At 48.7% G+C, this 18,495-nt stretch overlaps 5 protein-coding genes across 5 annotated transcripts; 1 reads left to right on the top strand and 4 right to left on the bottom strand.

Annotated features, from left to right (window-relative positions):
- Position 1: 1 nt before the first annotated feature.
- BT62DRAFT_948401 (uncharacterized protein) lies at positions 2 to 2,852 on the bottom strand. Its single transcript, XM_043188067.1, has 6 exons — positions 2,428 to 2,852; positions 2,013 to 2,372; positions 1,911 to 1,961; positions 1,756 to 1,864; positions 482 to 1,700; positions 2 to 432 (listed from the first exon to the last, which is right to left on the bottom strand). The coding sequence occupies exons 1-6, from the start codon at positions 2,755 to 2,757 to the stop codon at positions 57 to 59; spliced, it is 2,445 nt and encodes an 814-aa protein (XP_043040853.1). The 5' UTR covers positions 2,758 to 2,852; the 3' UTR covers positions 2 to 56.
- Positions 2,853 to 3,348: 496 nt separating this feature from the next.
- On the bottom strand, positions 3,349 to 4,184 carry BT62DRAFT_1004954 (uncharacterized protein; the record flags this gene model as incomplete). The annotated part of the gene is made up of 2 exons (XM_043177093.1): positions 3,349 to 3,684; positions 3,732 to 4,184. 2 exons carry the CDS (start codon positions 4,182 to 4,184, stop codon positions 3,349 to 3,351), a joined length of 789 nt encoding a protein of 262 aa, XP_043040852.1.
- A 1,533-nt stretch (positions 4,185 to 5,717) lies between these two features.
- On the bottom strand, positions 5,718 to 9,895 carry BT62DRAFT_948399 (uncharacterized protein). Its single transcript, XM_043188066.1, has 4 exons — positions 9,497 to 9,895; positions 7,163 to 9,444; positions 6,595 to 7,110; positions 5,718 to 6,543 (listed from the first exon to the last, which is right to left on the bottom strand). Exons 1-4 carry the CDS (start codon positions 9,804 to 9,806, stop codon positions 5,932 to 5,934), a joined length of 3,720 nt encoding a protein of 1,239 aa, XP_043040851.1. The 5' UTR covers positions 9,807 to 9,895; the 3' UTR covers positions 5,718 to 5,931.
- A 782-nt stretch (positions 9,896 to 10,677) lies between these two features.
- On the top strand, positions 10,678 to 12,469 carry BT62DRAFT_993601 (uncharacterized protein; the record flags this gene model as incomplete). The annotated part of the gene is made up of 7 exons (XM_043190419.1): positions 10,678 to 10,766; positions 10,819 to 11,051; positions 11,100 to 11,136; positions 11,182 to 11,943; positions 11,996 to 12,109; positions 12,165 to 12,320; positions 12,404 to 12,469. The coding sequence occupies exons 2-7, from the start codon at positions 11,002 to 11,004 to the stop codon at positions 12,467 to 12,469; spliced, it is 1,185 nt and encodes a 394-aa protein (XP_043040850.1). The 5' UTR covers positions 10,678 to 10,766; positions 10,819 to 11,001.
- Positions 12,470 to 13,138: 669 nt separating this feature from the next.
- Positions 13,139 to 16,321, bottom strand: BT62DRAFT_931188 (ATP-dependent protease La). Its single transcript, XM_043186081.1, has 6 exons — positions 15,744 to 16,321; positions 14,680 to 15,692; positions 14,032 to 14,628; positions 13,733 to 13,975; positions 13,628 to 13,675; positions 13,139 to 13,571 (listed from the first exon to the last, which is right to left on the bottom strand). Exons 1-6 carry the CDS (start codon positions 16,255 to 16,257, stop codon positions 13,365 to 13,367), a joined length of 2,622 nt encoding a protein of 873 aa, XP_043040849.1. The 5' UTR covers positions 16,258 to 16,321; the 3' UTR covers positions 13,139 to 13,364.
- Between the last annotated feature and the right edge of the window lie 2,174 nt (positions 16,322 to 18,495).

Below are 18,495 nucleotides of genomic sequence, written 5' to 3'. Positions count from 1 at the left end.
TGCCCCATCCGCAAATGACGTTATGCTTGTCTTTTATTATTGCAATACGAATATATTTAATCTTCTTCTAAATCAATAAGCGCCGTGGATTCAGCGTCAACCGGCTTGGCCTTGAGAGCCTCGTCTCGTCTGACTCGCAACGCCCATTCATACGCCTTGCACACGTACTTGACATATGCAATCCCATTCACGTCTCCACTCGCAACAAGCCGGTTGTGAAGCACATCTATATCCCTGAACAGCACAAAGGGAGGAACGTGACTGTCCGGGACCTCCGCAGCCGAAGCCATTCGAACAAGCGGTCGCGAGCCAGTGAGTACTGTTTTCGTAGACCTCAGCCCAGGTTTTGCTGGCTGGTGGCGCAAAGCCGAAGGTGGATATTTTGCGACAAATGCCCGTAGTTGATCCAGAGCGGCATCCAAATCCTTCGTCCTAGAGATCAAAGGTAAGCGAGTGCCATAAAACGGAAAGAAAAACCCACAAGGCAAGTAGTCGGATATACGCGACGTGAATTTTCTCCACCGTCCGTGCATCTGCAACCCCACCGGATGCGTCATACTCTTGCCACATCTTGAATACCTCTCCACCGAACTCGAGAGCAAACTGCCGCTCCTTCTGGTGCGAATACATACATCGCTCCAGCGCCTCGCGGAACGTCCGGGCATTGCGGCCCATATCAAGGTCCACGAAGAGATCCAAGAACAACTTCCGAGCTGCCTCTAATGTCCCGTGCTTGTAGTGCACCGAGAGATACGAGTTCAATAGCCGGGTCGACAGCTTGACGTTACTGAAACTAATTGTGGGATCGAAAGAGAACCCACCATCCTCCAATATGCGCCCGAATAATAGCTCAGCTTCAGCAATGACCTCTGCACGACTCTGAGGAGCAACATGGGCGAAAGTAGGGGTATTAGGGGTCACAGCTACGTCTGAACTTTCTTGATGGGTCGTCGAAGTATCATTCGATGCCGGCGCCGTTTGGCTTTCTTCAAGTAGTAGCGCGATACCACGTTTGAAAGGAGGATCATACGCCGCATATGCATGGAAGACGTGCATCATGACTTCTTCGTCAATCGTAACACCTAGAGAGGGCTCCTCAACACTGACTCGGCTGATTTGCGCAAGGATCCACCGTGTCCTCGAAAGGTCTCCAATTCTCTTCGCCCCTTCTAATAGCGCAAGGAACGTATGCTGGTCCGGCACATACAACAGCTCTCCATGCGCGTCTCGGTGAGAATCTAGCATTTCCTTGGCAAGGCGGAAAGCTTCATGAACATACTTCTTGTCGCCAGTCCGCGCACAAGTTAGTATGACAGCATTGTACGACGCAACCGTAGGCGCTATATTATTGTCAATCGTCATCTCTGTCCAGAGATCTAGAGCACGTTCGGGTTCCGAAGCTCGAATGGTGAAGAATGATGAGGCGCAGGCTCGGATCATTGTTGTGTATAAGAAGGCATCTGGGACAGGATGGGCGACATAACGCATGTGGTAGAACAGGTCCCATGCTTGGGCGTTGGACGTCGAATCCTTCACAGAAAGCATGTGCTTGACGAGGCTTGTATACGTCTTTTGCGCGGGCATGTTGAGCTGCTCCTCATAAGCATGAAGAATAGCAAGTGCTGATGTTGGCATAGCATCTGGGGATGCCCGAAGATGGGAACAGATATGAAGATGTTGCTGCCGGTCGGAAGGAGCACCTGGCAGACGTATATTAGCTTTCTTAATACCGGAAAATAGCCAAAGGCTACCAACCAAGAACAAAACTGTTCAAAATACGCTCGGTTTCCGAAACATCGCCCTTGTCCGCATAGAACTTGACAACTTCATTAATCGATTCTTCAGGTAGTGTAACACCAGTGCGCTATCAAAGTAAGAATATTGAAATGTAACGCGGGTCATAAACTCACCTTCATGAGTCGCAGTGACCGTTCTGCGGATTCCAAATCATTTTTACGGATCTATAATTTATCTGGATACTACAATAGCACTAGTGGAGGACGAGCACGTACACATATGCGAATCAACGCGTTCCATTCCTGTATAGATAGCGTGACGATGGGGATCAGAGGAGCATCATCGCCTCGGAGCACTAAATCCATCAGCTTTCCCACTTGGTCAAGGATACGACGATGATATGCATGTTGAAGCCAGGGTGCTTTCGACGACTGGGGGTCCAGGTATTCCTCTAGCGTCTGTTCGCGAAGACGTTCATAGACTGCCTCCACCATCTCGACGTCCTCCAAAGATCGCTGTTCAGGTGTCAGGTCTTCTTGCTGCCGTTCCATTTCGGTTTCGGGTCCTGCAAGAATATCTTCATAGAGTGACAGGAGCTCTTCCTCGCTAAAGGTAGGATGGTCCACTGTTTCTTCCTAAGATAACCACAGCCCTTGAACAAATCATCCCAAACTCTTAGATTCAACACACCTCTCTCTGGGCAACTTTCAACAAAGCATCTACGCGATGCGCCAGTTCCGATCTTGGACGTTCGGCAGCAGCTTTCTCTTCTCGAACCTTCAAATGCCCGACTCCTTTTGGCTTTTTGCTACCTTGAGAAGGTTTGACAAGGGTTTGCTTTCCCTTGAGGTGAGGATAGAGGGTTACTGGTGATGTATCGGATACGAGTACCGCTTGTTGCATGGCACGAACACCAATTCTTCGGGGCCATGTTCGGGCAGTCACGACTTCGGAGCCTAAGATACTGCCGCGATGTATGAGACGTGCCAAGGTGAACTCTAGAAGGGCGGGTGGAAGCATGGATGACAGGGCAATGCAACAAGGACTGGCTGAAAGTTGATACAGCAACCAGGCCTTTTGCAGAAAGAAAAGTACGGAACGACGCGAGGGGGTCAAAAAAAAGGGTTATGTTGTATGACATTGTTTGCTACATGCCGGTAATACGGTCCGGTGTAATATTCTTCGGCCAACTTGAACGCTGGCGGCCACTGACTATCGCGATCCTAACATCTCTGCTCAGCACCAAATTCCGTCGAACATTTCCGCTGTACACACTAGCTTTCTTTGTCATTTTTTACGATAAGAGGAGCCTCCTGAGGTCGTTGTAGTGTCTTCATGCATAAAATAAAGTTATTCTACATATACGTGCCAGATGATCTTTAACACATAAGACGGCTGTTTGAGGTCAGTTCCTTCTTTACAGGAAGGCTCAGCGTTAAGCGTTGTCTAGAATGTTTGGTATGATAGGTGTGATCTGAGTACCGTGTATCCTACCACTACATTCCTTGCGATATAATAACGCTACCGTCTCTGCAATACAGATTTTTTGGTCCTTCACTTCAACACCTTCAAATGCTTCTCCCATATCCATTTACTTTCTGGGCAGTCACTCTATATATGGTGGATGAAGTCGCGAGCCACATAAACCGTATCCCTACGGCGAATATCCTCGCGGTGGTAGACACAGTTTACCATTGATGCTGCTACTACTACTCTTTGGCAGCCTAGACAATGAATCCCTCGATCGACCTTTCCGAAGCGCTTGTCAAAATAAGGCAAAGGCGCCGCTACCATGTAACGAGCTACGTTATCCCATGGCCTTGTCTGGGCGATGAATGCATCGTATGCCGCCTGGCGCCATGGTGAGACGCTTATACGGGCCATGAATTGCGCTTCCCCGCCGGCGATTTTGACTGCTGCAGCTCGAGCGTGTCGGAAACTCAGACACTGTCGGTATACTGTTACATAGCGCTTGTGTACCGAACAATATCTACCGGGTACGGTGATTCATACGTGGGGAGACGGGCCAATGCTGATTTAGATATTCCAAGGGCCTTTGTGGCTGCATGTCGGGAGATGGGCAAGCCTGAGAGATCAGGTGCGCCACGAAGACAGGACATGCAGCAGCGACAGCACTCCGGGAGCCAGAGAGGGGGTCCAAAGTCACCACTTCTGGTACAGTAAGGGTCACCGCAGAGGATACTATCAACATCTGCGAGCGTAAAGTAGGACGCGACTTTGGTTCTAAGCATCGCAACGAGTGCGCGGTCGGCGTGGCAGCGGAGGCGTTGATAGATGAACGACGAATGAAGGATCACTCGAGCACATCTGTTTACGAGCGAAAGGGAGGTGACAACTGTCTGTATATCACAGCACTGTGAAACAATGATGTCGAGCAGCTCGATGGGAAGAATGTCGAGCTTTCCAAGACTTGCGACTGGGTCCATGGCAGAGGTCATGGCATTTAAACGCCCACTGATAAGATTGTAGCCGTAGTCTCGAACATAGTTGAAGAGGTATCCCACTACTCTTCGTATTTCACTCTCGCGGTTTATTGCCACAATTCGATTTTAGGACAGCTGTGAGTAGTCGTCTTCTAAGTTAGTAAAGAAGGGGATTTCTAGTATGGCTTGGATATACAAATGACACGCCTTTGCGTTTTTGAAGAGCTAGTGCGAATGATAGTGTTATAGCGGGGGACTAACTGGTCGTGAGTAGCATAATTGCGGAAAGGGTTTCGGAGAGTCATATGGTGTCTTGTGGATATATATATGTACTATGTGGGTGGAGGCATTGGACAGTGGACACAGTGCAGACCAGAATCTCGAAGACAATGATAACACGACAGACTACAAAGAAGGTGCCGATTCTGATGGATGGATCCATAGGCTCACAGCAATGCAATCACTAGCATCATGTTACAACCAGTCTGTGTGAGCCAGACTGCATTTTACTGAGCTCACAGTAGCGATATATGAGCTAAAAATAATCCTAGGCATTCTTGAAGGCCAACGTATTATTATGGAGGGTCCTAGTAGCATATAAAGAGGTCGCAATATCATGCCTTCGCCGTAGATGCGGGAAATCTTTCATTGTATGAGATGTTTTGAGAGACGAAATGGCCTCAGTGTTAGGCATTATGTCGCATCCATACAAGTACATACTGGACGTGTATAGCGTTCAAGGGAATATCTATCCGAGCGGTATTTAATGATTATAATTATGGCCTGCATCCACCACGCTAGTGATATAAGCGTGGTGTCCTGAGTGAAAAATGCATACCATTAACATGCATCCTCATCTTCAGTTGGGGGTGCTAGGATTCTTGGGATGAGGCCACCGCTTATATGCTGTTCATCCAAGGCAGAATTTACGTAAAACTGAGAATTTGACGCGTAAAACTGCTCCCATTTTAGAACGTCGTCGATATCACGTGGGCCTGGCTAACACGGTCGACGGTGGGAACGGTCCGATACCGGTCTCACGTAGTATTATTCCTCGTTTGAAGTACTGCCGCTTTCCTCGTCCTAGGTGACAATACAAGTTTCGTGCTTTCTTCATGCATATGGATTGATCTCTCTGTTTTTTATCTACTCCCCTCTGCCGCCAGGCTCTATTTCCCTTCCACCGTTCAAACTGCCGATGTCCATATCCAGGCATCCGTCCTCAACATCAGCATATTTCACAAAGACCAGAGTCACCTTCTTTAGACCTACATACAGTATTCATGTCCGTCTGTCGCCCTGAATCTCTTAACACTGAACCGCCCCCCATTCCCACTTTGAGCCAATTATCACAAACAGCAGCGATGCATTCTTTCATTGCAGCAGCCGGCTGTGACGTGTGTTAGAACCTCCCGGACTGAGAGCCACTGTCACCTTTCGCACGTTTTCACTACCCGTTCTTCAGGACTGCGACAACCGTACCGGTTAGAAGATTCGGTCACTTAGAGGTCCCCCTGCCAGATTCCTCGTCCCTTAGCACCATCATCCCTTGTATATTCTTTGCAGTTGTAGACAATATAAAGGGACAAATAGTCAGGAAGGATTCGAAAGTTTCAAATGCAACGACGGAAATCGATCATAGCGAGATAAGATATATAGACGTACATTTCGACAACAAGGACATACGGATAATGTAGATATCAAGAATGTTCACCCAACACATAAATTTAATAAATATGGGAGATAGCACCTAGGAAAACGTCGGTACCTGCGACTTGTTTTCCTTTTCCTCTCCCTCGGACACCGACGCAACAGAACCAGGCGCCGTAGTTGGAACCTTGACCTTTGCAAGGGTTTTCTCCAAGGTCAGAGACGGCCGTCGGTGAGGAGTAGAACTCGTAGAAGTGGACAGAGAAGCTCGACCAGAGGTAGAACGAGAGAGGGACGGGAGTCTGCCTGGAGCACCAGAAAGTGATCGGCGGAGTTTATCGGGAGGCGGGCCCATGGATCCTTCAACGTTACGTGAAGGTTTAGACATCGCGGGTCCTGCTTTAATTGATGAGCTTGACGCAGGCGTTGGAGTATTAAGGCTATTCATGCGCGCACTTTTCATGAGGGCCGCAGTCTTGCTGACTATTGGAGTCTTCGCGATAGCAGAAGGTACCACTTTCTCCATCGAAGGTCGACTGGTGTGGCTGGAAATTGACATAACACTTTCCCTCCCCGAATCTGACATGACAGACGGTGGACGTGAACGAGGGGTAACCAAGGCCGATTGACGTCGCTGAGAGTTCGCTTGATTCGCCGCTGGGCGAGCAGGTGTAGAGCCTGCTGTACCTTGCACTTGTAATTTGCGTTTCATCTATAAAGCAGCATTAACAGAGGGTCAGAAGAAATAGATCGGAAGACATACCAGCTCCAATTCTTGCTGTTTTGCATCCAGGGCCATATTCAACCCATCAACATCAGAGCGATCCTTCTCCCTCTCCTTGTGCATCTGCGTCAACTTCAAGTCCTTGTTGGCGCTATCCTGCTGGAGCTCCTGTAGATGTCTTCCCAGCCGCTCGACTTCATCCTTCAAGGCACCAACGTCCTGCGCCTTTTCCTTCAACACAATCTCCGTGCGCGCCTTACTTTCGCTTTCACGCCGCGCTGACTCCTCAAGGGCCCTGGTATGTTGTTCCTGCATACGCACCATCTCCTGGCGCATATTCATCTTCTGACTATGCAGCTCCTCCAGCTCGGCTTGTCTTTGTGTATTGCGACGACCGTACTCGGCCGCTTCTTCGTCCCGTTTACGTAGCTCATCTCCAAGTCGTGCTATTTCGCTATCATGCTCTTGCTCAAGGGCAGCGATATGCTCGTCACGTTCATGGAGACACTGGGATAGATCTGCGGCATGCTCTTCTTCTTCTAGACGTTGATGAAGCTAACATACACAGATAAGACTTTACTTCATAAGACGGAAACAGAAGGCGTACCTCATCTCGCTCCCTCTCGAGATCGGCATTACGATCCCAAAGCTCTGAGACTTGCTGCTCAACTTCGGCGCGCTTATTGACACTATCGTTATAGTCGACCTCCATCCGATCAATCTTAGCGTTTAACTCGGATATGTCAACTTGGAGGGCACCACATTGCCTCTCCAGGGTCACCTTCGCCGTTTCAAGCGTCTGTATCTTCTCGGTAGCAGCCTCCGAAAGGCACCACTGGGATTCGAGCTCAGATTTCAACATGCATAGTTCGTCTTGATCATCCTTAGCGTCCTTCCTGGAGGCCTCTGCCTCACTCTTCAACACTGCCTTCTCTATCTCGAGCCCCTCAATCGCAAGGTGAAGCTCCTGACGTTCCTGGTCCCACCCGGCCTGCGCCAAGGTGCATTGCTCCTTCTCACCTTCCTGCTCCTTCTCCTTCTCCATCATATGCTTCTTGAATTCATCATCGAAAACGATGCTGACGTTGCCCAACTGTTCAACCTCTTCCTGCAAGGGCCGGAGACTCTTTTCGAAACGCTTCTCTTCCTCTTCCTGAGTCCACAGCGCTTCCTTCAGTCTCATGACATCATCAGATCTTTCCTTCACCAGAGTTTCTAATGTTGCAACCTCCTCCCGGAACATGTCCTCCATGCGCCTCCAGGACGCTTTCTCCCTCTCTAGATCAACAATCCTCTTCTGGAGCGCCGTCAAGGCTTCCTCACTGCAGGTATCAAGCATACTTCTCTCGAAGCTCTCCTGCCTCGCACTATCCACCTCGTCCTCCAGATAGCGGCAAGTCTTTTCCAGCTCTGCGACCTTCTTTTTCCACGCTCGTAAAACGCCCTTGCGTTTCGTATCTTCCTTCTCAACTTCCGCCAGCTTTTTTCCCAAGATGTCCACAAGTTCGTCGCGAGCGCAGAGGTCTGTCTCATACTGTCCGCAGAGCTCCTGTTGCAGCGAAAGCTGCGTTTGCAGAGAGAAAATGACATTATCTTCTTTGGAGGCCGTTCGTACATGACTCGGAGCGCCGCGCGGTGGAGTAATCGGGATATTGGTTTGTGGGGTATAATACGTCTTTGCACCAGCACTGAAGGGATCAGGTTCAGGTACCTTCTCAGAGTACACAACGAGATCGGCAGAGGATTCATCGTTGATGTCTGCCTCTGGACGGTTTTTAGAAGAAACGTGGGAAGAGACGGAGGACGTCGATTTCATTAGCGATTGGAAAACAGTGTCGCTTAATGCTCGACTTCGGCTTTTGTTGTTGGAAGAATGCGGCGAGTCATTAGCAAGGATTGCATTCTTTACATCGTCAGACACGACAGACGGGGCGGTGGATGCATTGGAGGACCGTTTGGACTTATCATCCATAGAAAAGAAGACCGTTTGTCCGAAACTGAAAGACTGGCTACGGTCATGGAAAGGTGCAGGTAGACGGGGGGACTTTTCTGTACCGTGGAACACTGCTTCATCAACTTCAACAGGAGCAGCGTTCTCTTTCTCTTCTTCGACCTCGGCAGCTCGTTCCTTGCCTTTGCCTTTATTAGCAAAGGGTGTAGAAGTCATTGCTTTGCCTTGGAAACCTCCCTTGGCAACGTCCGATGCAGGAGTATCACTTTCCTTGGCAAGCGATGGTTCGTCCATAGAAAAACTAAGGCCAGGCGGCGCGAAATCGGAAAGTTGGATGTCCTGAGAGACGTCAAATATGTTGGAGTTATTCGGAGCAGAGGGAGAGGCAAGCGGAGCCGACGCGTTGTCTTTCAGTGATAAGGGCGAAATGGAAGTGCTCACCCCGCCTATAGGGGAGAAAACTTCACTTAGAGAAGGGTGGCCGGCCTTGGACGAAGAAACGGAGCGGGGAATGGCGCCTAAGATGTTTGGCCGAGAGCTGAGCTCCTGCAAGCGGTTTATCACGTCGGGTGGCGACTGGGATTGTGACTGGGATGAGAGATGCTGTATTGGCATGGAGTCTGAGTCCATGGATTGGTCTGGGCTGATCACTTTGTACGCGTCACGAGAGAAGAAGCGGACGTTCTGGCCTGTACCAGGGGTATTTGGTTCGCGCAAGATAGAACGGACAGAGCCGTATCTGGGATCATTAGGATCTTCGTTATGAGATGGCTGAAGAGATTCGTTTTGAGGTTTGTTGAGGATATCCAAAGAAGAGCGTGGTAGTGCAGTGGGACTAGATCGACCAGCGTCCATTGATGGTCGTAGGAGATCTTGTGATGGATGGTGCCCCATGTCGGGACGTTCAACTGTGGCGCGACTGAGTGAGCGTTGAGATTCTATATCAAGGCATTCATATAGCACAAACTGAAGAAGAAATCGAACACTCACCATTGCTTATGAGATCAAGAGATGACTTCACCTTCGGTAATCCAAGCGCCAGTGGCGATGGTGATGGCGCCCTTATGGAGTCATCGTCCTTTCCCTTGTTCGTCCTTCTGAATATAGAGCGCCTTCCATTCTTAGAGGGTGACGCTGGAGGACTGGGCACAGGAATAGAGGTTTCCGCCTCTCCGTGGAAAACGGACATGTTGGGATGCTGCTCCAGCACCCTCGAAATTACATCACTTTGGTGGAACGATGAACTCTGATCATCGTTCGACGGTCGATATTTGAGAGCATTGGTGATTTTCGACCACATCGCGGGTGGAAAAGGCACGGCAATAGGTCAGATAACCCAGAGGGGATTGAGATGTTGGTTGCAGGAACAAGCACTGTGATGGCGCCCACGGCCGTGTTGAATCAGTCAACATTACCAAATACTGAAGTGGCTCGCGTTTTCTCTCGGACCACGTGATCGCAAAGCTCACTAAGTAGACTATTTAATTTCTTGGAATCTTCGTTTTATCGAGTTTATGTCAATGTGAGTCGCCCACGTTTATTTAATTAATTTTCTTGACACATATTATCGGCGAAGGAGGAGGTTTAGGCAAACGTTTCTGAATCCTCCATGAAATGTTAGTTACTGCCAGTTACTGGGCTAAATAGAAATAGTTACGACCCACAAAACGAATACGATTGGAGCCTAGAATTTCACCGGAAGCCTAGACCACTGCCCTTACACAAGTCGACAAAGAGTCGGAAGGAGGACAATTGTGGAAGCTGATGCTAGACAGGTAATATAGCTGAACTGGAGTAATAAATATTAGTTCAGGTGATTGAAGCTTATTGAACAAAAAAAGACGTATTATAACGCGAGAAAGACTTCCTCGGAAAGGTAAAAACTCATGCACCTCCAGAACGGGGGGAACATCCAGGTCGATTATTTCTATGCAGCCTAATATATATCTGAGTTTGGGCTGGGCCTCCATGAAAGTCAAGGACCATGATGAACAGATCCGAGGCTTGTGAATGGCTGAAAAAATGCTCGTACATATACATTAGTCATTCTGGATTTTGCATCCATTGAACGACTTATCTTTATACGGATCGTTGGATTTGAACCGATAGGGCCTCGATACTAGGACCACAGGTAACACGACTTTTTTCCGTGAAAATCAACACAGCCACATACAGGTACCAAATCGGTGTTGCCGGAATCCTCCACCACATAGTTGCTTCGAGCCAGCTGTTTGTTTTACGTGCTCTAAGGACATCCAAGGTAGATTATTGTTCTTTTCCTATGTATTCTTTGAATTAATAATCTTCCAAAGTCCTTTACATCTGTCCAGTGCTTGCAGTCGGCAGCAGCAAATTTTCACCCAAATTTTCCTTCGACTCCCGTGCGGACCTCAAAGCTCGGATTCCTCACTTGCTGTAGGCCGGAACCTTGCTGGTCGTTAAACACGAAGACCGCCTCTTCCAGACTTCCAATACGTGTGCACATACCCGTCGTTATGATTCGGTTTACTCGTGGTGCTGTCAACGTTAGGCTGTATAGCAAGAGGTACGCCGACACAATTTTGTACTTTCGCCTTTGACTCAATGGCTATAGAATACCGAATGCTCGTCTTCTCCCACCCTTGATACAGGTGAGCCTCATGCTACTGCAATAATACCAATTAAACACAATGCAGTCACCTAGCTTGAAATTCGAACGTCAAGCGCGTACCTTCAGCCCTGTCAGTCGGAATTTCTCCCTATGGCCCTCATTTTCATCGAAAACTCCAACGTCGCAACCACCTGAACCACTTTCCACTGATGTAGTTGATACAAGCATTCCTGCGGCAGAGGTTCTCCCTTCAACACCCTCGGAGATTTTTGCGTTCCCGGAAACAATTCCCTCCGACCTCGTAGAAACCACTACTGCGGTTATCGCTCCTCTACAACCCGGTGACCTGGCATCCATGGGCCTTGCAGCATATACTCCCGCCGGTGCTTACCAGGCCTTCCTGGAATATCTAAACTACACCACCGGTCTTCCATGGTTCTGGACAATTGTCGCGGGAGCAGCTATAATGCGAACATTCGTTATACCCTTCACCATCGGCTCGATGAGGCAGACTGCACTAATGCCCGCTGTGACCAAGGAAGTCGCGCCTCTCCGCGACGAGATGCAGCTTGCCGCCGCCAGTGGAGACCGTCAACGTCAGATGCAAATCTACCTGGCGATGCGAGACGTGCAAAGAAAGCATGGCATCAGCTTAGGGAAAACGTTCTCTGGCATTTTCTCTCAGATGCTCGTTTCGGTTAGCGCGTTCTTGGGGGTGAACGGGATGTGCCAGTTGCCTGTACCTCAACTGACGCAGAGCGGAGTGTCATGGGTCACGGATCTGACGGTGATGCCTCCAACTTCAATGTCCGTCGCGTTTGCTTCCATGGTTCTCGTTCAAACCATGGTACGAGCCATAATTTGCGTTTTCTTATTTCTTTCTGACGGTTTTGCTATAGCTTGCCTCTCGAGAGCAGGATCCTAAAGATCCTAAAGCTAAGACGATGAAAATGTTAGCAGCAGCTGCGCCAGTTCTTTCATACTGGGGCATAACCCATTTCGAACTCTCAGCGGTAAGCAAAACGCACCTTTTCATTGAGCTATACTCAGACTTTATGCATTCTGCAGGGCACTGTTGTCTCCATGTTCGCTTTCTCTTTCGTACACATTATCCAGACGGTTATTTTGCAAATTCCGCCTATCCGTGCGCTTGTTGGTCTCCCTCCACTACCAAGCCGAGCAAATCCCAAAATTCTGGAGGAAATCCCAGTCATTCCTCAAAAAGTACAGACACCGCCGAAAAGCAGGCATTAGTTAGAGTATCTTGTAATGATTAGAACCCTGTGAACCCCCCTCATTCGCTATAGATTGAAGAATTTCCCGATCGTGTGGGTACTGTAGACCTAACTTGGAACATCAATAGCAAGCCTTAGCGATAGCTTCATAGTTCAGTTGGTGCTATGTATAATTCGCTCATATACGCCTACCACCCATTAACTACCTCTACATAGCAATCCTACCATATCGCTATCATCGTGTGTACCTAGCTCATCTTCTCCTTTTTTTGCCGTACGAGTCGCAGCTTTGCGCAATTAGCAGAATCTCTGCATTTCGCAACTCCTTTGTTCCCATTCCACACGCAATACATCTGGTTCGCTATAGATGCCAAGAAGACTCCAGATGCCCAGAAGTGGACATTATCACACAGGACATGAAAGGGAAGATATACCTACTACCCACAGGTTGGAACAAGAGTCTCTGACTCGCAGAGATGAAAATCTTCGTCTTGCTGAAGAGGATCTATCTCAAAAAACGATGACTACTCACGCAGAATGTAGTCGCGCTAGGTCCGGTCATCGAAGATGGAAGGATAAGTGGTGCAATCATTTCTCTCAGATTCGCCGTTCCGTATCATCTTTTGCTTCTGTCTGAAAGAACAGTCATATCGGTAGTACAGATGATCAACTCCCTTCTCACGAAGATTAGTCATGCACTCTCGTCTTTATCTCTGTTCTCCCCAACTTCTCCAGTTTTTGCATTAATTCTATTTGCTTGGCGCCAAATGCTCCTTTAAATGTCAGCAAGTCATTATGTCTCGGAACTGCTGTGTGAAGTCAAACAAATGTATGTTCCGTCCTCTTAGATGCGGAGATGAGATATTATACATGCTCGTGTCGCAGACGATAGAAATATAAAGGAAATAAACAGCAGTATTCAAAGCTTATATGAACGGGAATGGTCCCGATTCTTAAATACACCTAATATTACAACGCCCCATTTACAATTTCAAAACACGAAAGCGTCCCAATCCGTGTCAAGCAACAACACTTACAATCGACTTTCCATAACCACGCTTCCTCTCCTCCAGCTGAGTGTCGCCGGACCAAACGCAGCGTCCAATGCCTCCCGAATGTTCCTCACAAAGATAAACTCCATCTCGTTTCTGATCTCCGGGGCGACATCGTGTTCGACGTCCTTCCGATTACCCCAAGGAAGGATCACCTTGATAATGTGTGCGCGATGAGCGCCGAGGACCTTCAAATAGTAGGCTGTCAATCGCCGTCCAATGATAGAGCGCTCGATGAACTCACCTTCTCTTTGATTCCACCCACGGGCGTAACGTGTCCTCGGAGGGTTACCTGTATCAGACAAATTTAAGTGTTTTGTATCCTGAGTGCGATATGAAGCATCCATACCTCTCCCGTCATGGCGATATTCGACGGAACAAGTGCCCCAGTCAGCAGCGATACAAACGCACAAGTCATTGCAACTCCAGCACTAGGACCGTCCTTTTTTTGTGCACCTGCAGGTAGGTGAAGGTGGATATCAATGGGATCCGGACCCTTCAGTGGATCCTGACTACGCGAGTTCGTAATCCCGAGGTCATACGCATGCGTCTTAACCCAGCTCAAGGCGATCTCACTGCTCTCTTTGATAACCTGAAACCCCAGTCAGCAATGATAAAAGTGACGATGAAAACAATGAGACATCTCACATCACCCAAGCTTCCCGTCCTCTTCAAGCTACCCGTTCCGGGTACCGCGATGGTCTCAACGGGAAGGATGCCTCCTTCACCCTGACCCATAACCACCAGGCCAAATACGATACCCCTAGCTTCTTCTCTCTCCTTCTCTTCCCCCTCCCACCGCGAAATACCCAGCATCTTTTCCAGATCGCTCTCCTCGACCACAGGCGAATAAGACTTTCCCTCAGAACCATCTGTGAGAAGCCTCTGCTCACCATCGGGCACCTCCTCGTCGAGATGCTCAGCCCATTCCACTGCTTTGTGTCTCACGACGGCTCCAATGGCCCTATCCAAACTCCGCACGCCTGCTTCCCGAGTGTACCTCGTCGCAATATGCAACAGCGCCGGTTCCGTTATGCTGACCAGCTCCTCCTTCAAGCCATTCGCAGTAATCTGCTTGGGAAGCAAAAATCTTCGAGCGATATGCATCTTCTCGTCGTACGTGTAACCCGATAGCTGAATAATCTCGCAACGATCTAAGAGTGGACCCGAGATTGTGTCAAGAGAATTACTCGTGCAAACGAACAAGATTTGGCTCAAGTCGACAGGAACGTTAAGGTAATGGTCCTGTTCGAACGGTTAGTACGCTGTCACAATAATGGAAGCAGAATAACTCACATTGAAGGCGTGATTCTGCTCGGGATCCAATACCTCCAATAATGCCGCTCCAGGGTCTCCATGGAAGTTGCTCTGGCCAATCTTGTCAATTTCGTCCAGCAACAGAACAAAGTCCTTCCGACCCGCTTTGCGCATGGCTTGCACGATAAGACCAGGACCACTGGCAACGTAAGTCCGTCTGTGACCTCTGATCTCCGCCTCGTCACGAACGCCGCCCAACGAAATCCTTTGGAAAGGCCTATCCAGAGCTTTGGCAATGGACTGGCCCAACGACGTCTTCCCCACACCGGGAGGACCTACGAAGAGTAATATTGGACCTTTGACATTCTGCGAGCGCGAAAGGACGGGTTTGGCTGTATATGGAACAAGAGCCTTCTCTCCATCCATTTGCTTCGTATCCACCCCTGAAATCATCTGGGTGTCAGCATTCATTTCCTTCAGTCGCACCACAGCAAGATATTCGATTAACCGCCGCTTGATCTTCTCCAGACCAAAGTGATCTCTGTCGAGCTGTTGCCGGGCGTTTGTGAGGAAGGCTTTGTCCTTCAAGAGAGATGTGCTTGTTGAGTGCGATGACCACGGGATGGATGTCAGCCACTCGAGGTAGTTTCGAATGACTCCGTTCTCTACGCTGCCCTGTGGAATCCTCTTCAACCTCCTCCATTCCCGAACGCCCATCTTGCGTTCTTCTGAGCCATGATCCATAACCTCAATCTTACGCTTGAGGTCGGCAAGATCATCGGCGTCATGCTGCTCGTCGTCATCGAGTTCGGAGCCCGAAGATTCGGAAGAATTGGAGTTGTTGTTGCGAGGACCATTGGAAGTGAGAGAATGAAGTTCACGCTGAATAGCGGCGAGCTGTTGACGAAGGAAGAATTCTTTTTGTTGTTTAGATAGAGACTCATCGACGGCAGAAGCAATCTTTTTGGAGACTTCTGAAATGGAAGCTTGCTTCATGAATATATCTGTTGCCAGTGAGAGCCTGGTTTCGGAGTCGGGGGTGCTGAGAATGGCTGAGAAGGATATCAGTTGAATATCGAGATATTGGTGAATAACAGACGCACCGAGCTTGTCATCATACTCTCCATTGATACTTCCAATGAGAACATCCGCCATCCAAGGAGCTCGTGCATCAGTGATGTCGTCAAGCATGCTGGCGATCTTTTGATAGCCCTCCTTTCGCGAGGATTGTACGGCATCATTGGCGAGTCTGTCGAGCAACCTCAATGCACTGTGCTTGAACTTGTCAACGACCTCTCTGGACGGTATCCGTTCGGTGGGCGGGTATTCGATTTCGTGGATGGGTAGAGTGGTCTCCAGGGAAGTCGGGGCCGCAAAAGGTGCTGTCAAATGCACCCGTGTGAGCCCATGGAGCGAAACGAGATAAGGCTGGCGAGGATTCCTAGCTGGAGGACGCACGAGACGGAGGACGCGAGTTGCTGTACCCCATTCTGAGAAAACAGGAGCTGAAGAGGCGGTAGGGGTGTTTGTGATGGGAACAGCGGAAACGACAGGTAAGGCATCTGACTGCTCAATCAGAGCCAGAACGGCCTCTCCCTGCTCCTTGGACAGTGCCATGGTGAAGCGAGAAGCCGGTAATAATATCAAGGGATGCGGCAGCTGCAATACCGGGAGTTTCGAGGTAGCCATGATGAATGCAGCAACGGCAAATGATGGAAAGGCAAGGAAAAGGAAATAACAGGCAAGTAGAAGGTGGTACTGTACGACAGCCAGTCCTCGAAGGCTCCGTCAAGTAGTACCCCGCGTTCACACGTGATCTCCCTTTTCAGAAATGAAGGCACATGGTTTTCTCCATCGACTGCCAAGTTGTTTCTTCTCTTCCCTCCGTGATCATTGATATATCTGTGGCAGCTGATGTGCTGCATACATTAATACGGTTATCTATCAAGAACATGCAAAATCTTGCACTCAATCTCACTTGAAAGAATTCATTTCTGTTCAAGTTGTCTCGCGACACTGTCAGAATGCTCTTGCTTTCCGTCCGACGCTAAATCCTTGGAGTCTTGGATGAGCTGTTGTTTGTTGTTCTCACACGGCCCACTGTAAATTCTCCGTAAACGGCCTGTCAGAACAGGCTGACGAATAGGACCGACGAAAAGGAACACCATCTGGACCGACCTTGATTCGTGTTACCATTAGCTTTGCTTCCATCAGTAAAAGATGCTCCAAATTCCCGTTAGCCTTACTAGCCCACCGCAGGCCATGTCATTTCCGCTGTTCTCAGTCAGCTTTTGGCACTCATCTATCCTACAACTGGTCAATCGCTACTTTCCATCTGTAGGAGCCGGACGCCACATTGACATTTTCTTTTTGTCAATTAGCCGGTGCTTTGCATGGTCCGGGGTCCACTCCACGCTTTGCGTCATCTTCAAACCACGGGGACGTCTTTCCAGCTGTAACGTAGACAGCCGGGGGGAGACAAATATGGGTTTCGACCCTGTTCCGCCACAGTTCTGCTGTCCCAAAGACACCGGGGGAACGGCTTCTATCCCATACCGTGTTCACCCAATTCATCCAACATGTAAAACGACCAACGTGTTCGTATTTTCAACTCAATTCAGGCCAAGGCAGAGATGACAGTTTACTTTTGTAGCAGTAGGATGCAGTACGCTGCAAATATATATAGATTACATTCAATGAAAGATGTGACCTTGTGATAATAATGCTGATGCGCCACGATATGTAAGGATCCCGGATCAGGGAGAACCACTTTCACAGTAATGTTGGAAGCACGGGAACCATGGCGAAAGATTTACCTCATCACGTTCTTAGCCGGACAGTTACGACACGCTTCCACTATCTTTGCAGTTAGGAATACGACTGTGAGTACACGCGGAAGATATACCAAGTATTGTAGTGTACCTTGTCATGTGGCCCGAGATATCCGATTTGAATTCCATCTCACCCCGGCCGATAAGTATAGTCGAACACAAGACAATGCTTCGAAAAGAATCAGAAATGAGAATCAGGATTTTGGCCTTTGCGACCAATGGATAAAATCACGATTGCGATTAGGACTAGTTCCTCAACGAAGCGATAGCAATCCGAGCATTGGCGCTTTGCGCTTTTTTTACTCAAAGTTATATATTGAGGATCTGAATCTGCAACAAAGTCCAGCGATTCAATTATCAACAGAGTGGACTTGATGGTGGATCAGAAAATGGTTTGTAAATACTGATATGCGAAGTACGCACCAGGTACAATGCAATACGATTTCGACCGAGGCGACAGACTCAGAAGGAAGAATCGCCTGCCTAACATGGATATCCCTAAAAATCGCTGCATTCACACCGATAAAAGAATTGTGTGAGGCCGCGGTCTTGGGGGACGCCATCAACGAGCCCAGGGCAAACCTTGGAACGGAAATGGTATTTTCATGACACAATCCGATCTCGTCCTCGTGCCCAGTGGGAGGTGTTCTAAGTAGCAGCATCGGTATCAGAGCTTTCTGGAAATTTCGAGCAGCATATTAGCCTCCGCAGTCCCGATCAAAGTCCAAGATGACGATAGAATGACCAAATGCTAGGATACGGATTGTCAACTTGGAGAAAGTGGCTGCATAATATAATAAGGACCAGATACGAGAAGCCAAAGAAGACCGATATTATATTGCGATGCCGTCTCATTGAATTTTTACACTCCAACTTGCAAGTCAAAAGACACTATGCTCTGAAACATGTTGAATGAATAACTCACCAAGTGTCCGACTCGGATCGCTTGTGAATAGCTTCAGACTCTAGCCAGTTCCAGCCACCAAATCGTTCTTGTTTTGATGTATTTCCTGCCTGTTCCTCA

Source organism: Guyanagaster necrorhizus (genome assembly GCF_019112545.1).
Source record: "Guyanagaster necrorhizus MCA 3950 unplaced genomic scaffold BT62scaffold_10, whole genome shotgun sequence".
In the NCBI taxonomy this organism is placed as follows: Eukaryota; Fungi; Basidiomycota; class Agaricomycetes; order Agaricales; family Physalacriaceae; genus Guyanagaster; species Guyanagaster necrorhizus.
This window is presented reverse-complemented; position numbering and strand designations above follow the sequence as displayed.

What these genes read in the sequence shown, in the direction of transcription:
- BT62DRAFT_948401 (XM_043188067.1), bottom strand. Translation starts at nt 2,757, where the DNA reads ATGCTTCCACCCGCCCTTCTAGAGTTCACCTTGGCACGTCTCATACAT. An exon ending in TTTGAACAGTTTTGTTCTTG is followed by an intron (nt 1,701 to 1,755) that starts GTTGGTAGCCTT and finishes TACGTCTGCCAG; the next exon opens with GTGCTCCTTCCGACCGGCAG. An exon ending in TATATCCGACTACTTGCCTT is followed by an intron (nt 433 to 481) that starts GTGGGTTTTTCT and finishes TTTGATCTCTAG; the next exon opens with GACGAAGGATTTGGATGCCG.
- BT62DRAFT_948399 (XM_043188066.1), bottom strand. Translation starts at nt 9,806, where the DNA reads ATGTGGTCGAAAATCACCAATGCTCTCAAATATCGACCGTCGAACGAT. An exon ending in TCTTGATCTCATAAGCAATG is followed by an intron (nt 9,445 to 9,496) that starts GTGAGTGTTCGA and finishes GCCTTGATATAG; the next exon opens with AATCTCAACGCTCACTCAGT. An exon ending in TCGAGAGGGAGCGAGATGAG is followed by an intron (nt 7,111 to 7,162) that starts GTACGCCTTCTG and finishes TGTGTATGTTAG; the next exon opens with CTTCATCAACGTCTAGAAGA.
- BT62DRAFT_931188 (XM_043186081.1), bottom strand. Translation starts at nt 16,257, where the DNA reads ATGGCACTGTCCAAGGAGCAGGGAGAGGCCGTTCTGGCTCTGATTGAG. An exon ending in GGACGGGAAGCTTGGGTGAT is followed by an intron (nt 13,976 to 14,031) that starts GTGAGATGTCTC and finishes CTGGGGTTTCAG; the next exon opens with GTTATCAAAGAGAGCAGTGA. An exon ending in TGGGTGGAATCAAAGAGAAG is followed by an intron (nt 13,572 to 13,627) that starts GTGAGTTCATCG and finishes TACTATTTGAAG; the next exon opens with GTCCTCGGCGCTCATCGCGC.